Below are 2,472 nucleotides of genomic sequence, written 5' to 3' on the forward strand. Positions count from 1 at the left end.
TGGACTAGATGGACCCAGGGGTCGTTTAGTAGAAAAAGAGCTAGGGGAACTCATTAGCATAACTCATTAGCATATGCCACACCCCCTGACATCACTGGAAGTGTGTCATCAGGCCACACCCCCTGACATCACCGGAAGTGTGTCATAAGGCCACACACCCCGCCCCCAACGGTCCCGGCCGCTGCCGTCGGCCTTGCAGCTCCACTGCCGGGTCCCATGAGGGGCCCGGCGGTGGACCTGCAAGGCCGGCGGGAGTGCAAGGAAGCCCCGCGGGGGCCCTCCCTGGCCCCAGGCAGGCAGGGGTGGGGAGAGGCAGGGAGGAAGCAACTTACCCTCCCTCTTCTCCTGCCTCCTCCTGGCTGAATGAGGGCCGGAAGCGGGGCGGCCAGAAGCAGGGGGCGGGGCTTCGTCATGTGCCCCGCCCCCCGTACCTCACCCCGGGGAACTGCGATCCCCCGCGATCCCCCCGAAATGACCTCTGGATGGACCACTGGCCTGACGCAGCAGGGCTCTTTTGATGTTGTCATGTTTGGGTGGGTTCAAATTGCAGGGCTGCTTCATCAGCCTTGCTCTTTGCTCCGGAGTCAACAGCAACCACAGTTGGGCAAGAAGTGCTGCACTGGGCTGGCCGTGTTCACCGCTACTTCCATGAGACCTGAAGGTCGATGGCTACGGTACCCCCAGTTCCACTGATGGCAGTGTGATGATGACAAAGGGACTTCCCTTGTTGTTGGATCATGCAAATGCCAGTTGTGCTGCAAGAGATGTGATAAGACATGCGTCTGTCCCAGTGGCAGAGCCTCTGCTTGGCATGCAGAAGGTCACAGGTTCAATCCCTGGCATCTCCAGTTAAAAGGACCAGGCAGGAGGTGATGGGAAAGACCTTTCTCTGCCTGAGACCCTGGACAGCTGTAAAGAGGGGCTGTGGCTTCGTGGCAGAGCCTCTGCCTGGCACGCAGAAGGTCCCAGGTTCAATCCCCGGCATCTCCAGTTAAAAAGGACCAGGCAGGAGGTGTTGTGAAAGACCTTTGCCTGGGACCCTGGAGAGCTGTTAAGAGGGGCTGTGGCTCAGTGGAAAAGCACCTGCTTGGTATGCAGAAGGTCCCGGGTTCAATCCCGACCTCTCCAGTTAAAAGGACCAGGCAGGAGGTGATGGGAAGACCTCCACCTTAGACCCTGGAGAGGTGTTAAGAGGGGCCATGGTTCAGTGGAAGAGCCTCTGCTTGGCATGCAGGAGGTCCCAGGTTCAATCCCCGGCATCTCCAGTTAAAAGGATCAGGTAGGAGGTGATATGAAAGACCTCTACTTGAAATGCTGGAGAGGAGCTGCCAGTCTGAGCAGACAATACGGACGTTGAGGGGTTTGATGTGGTATAAGGCAGCTTCATACGTCTGTATGTTTCTCATTCTAGCTTGCTCCCCTTCTAAACACAAGCACCACTCAAATTCAAGTTAACCCGAACAGAATCTATACCGGGAAACTCATTCCCAGTTAAACCAAACCAAGCAAACGTGAACAGCTCCCGCAAATGGAAAGCATATCGCAAGGGACAAGGTGAGTGGGCCACTCAAGGTGCCCCCGGTACCTTTCATTTCCTTCAGCTTGGAGAAGAGGCGCTCGAAGTTCTCCAGATCTCCCTCTCCGGTGGTGAGACTGGCAAGCTCTTGAATGTCCAGATCCAACATGGGGTCTGTGAAAGGAACGAGAGCCCTGAAAACTGGAACCAGATTCCTAGTACTGATCAAAACAAAAATGAACAATGGGGACCCTAAAGTCCAAATAGGGGTCTTGTCATCAATGGTCCCACCAAGACACAGATAAGGCAGGGAGGAGGCTGAGATGGGGCCGGATCCAGCCAGTTCCCCCACCTAATCCCACCTTAACTCTTTTTACTACATGTCAGCTATGCTGCCTGTTGGAATATGTAAGTATTCAGCATGTGTGAAGCATGGGTAACAATGTAAATAGATCATGCCAATCTAAAGTGACAGATGTCAGAGTAACTGTCAGTCCAGGAGACCAGAGCAAACCGGTTCTGGCTGGTGCAATACTGATGTCTTATCAGAGTGACTCAGCAGTGATATGATTGGTCGTTATGTGTATATACCTGTGAATGTACTGTACATTGTGTGCTGACTTGAATGTTGACTGCTTGGCGAAGCACTTTGACGGTGAGAGCTGTGTCTTGTAAATAAACTGCACTGTATATAGTTAACCACTAAACCTGAGTCTGTGTGGTGACTATAGTGGGACTTCAGCAGGGTGCAATTGGACTGCTACAATCCAACTGTGACCTGAGGATGCAAGGAGCGCACTCCGCGACAGGGTTATGGGCCCAGTGTAACTGCGCTACATCCAGGGTGAGTCCTGACTGCATTGTATCCAGTGTCAAGTCGAGGATTCAGCCAGAGTCCAGCCGGAACATTTCGCATTCCTGTCTATACTTTGCACCGAAATGCTTATCTATAATGA

The 2,472-nt window shown here is 53.4% G+C and overlaps 1 protein-coding gene across 1 annotated transcript in view; it reads right to left on the reverse strand.

Annotated features, from left to right (window-relative positions):
• Nucleotides 1-1,690, reverse strand: part of LOC107125890 (alpha- and gamma-adaptin-binding protein p34-like) — a gene marked incomplete at its 5' end in the record, with an annotated part of 5,345 nt that extends 3,655 nt beyond the window's left edge. Inside the window, one exon of the mRNA XM_015429350.1 lies at nt 1,586-1,690. Within this exon, the coding sequence (XP_015284836.1) occupies nt 1,586-1,690 (105 nt within the window). The remainder of the gene's footprint in view (nt 1-1,585) is intronic.
• Between the last annotated feature and the right edge of the window lie 782 nt (nt 1,691-2,472).

This window comes from Gekko japonicus, unplaced genomic scaffold (genome assembly GCF_001447785.1).
Source record: "Gekko japonicus isolate JY-2015 unplaced genomic scaffold, Gekko_japonicus_V1.1 scaffold7733, whole genome shotgun sequence".
Taxonomy (NCBI): Eukaryota; Metazoa; Chordata; class Lepidosauria; order Squamata; family Gekkonidae; genus Gekko; species Gekko japonicus.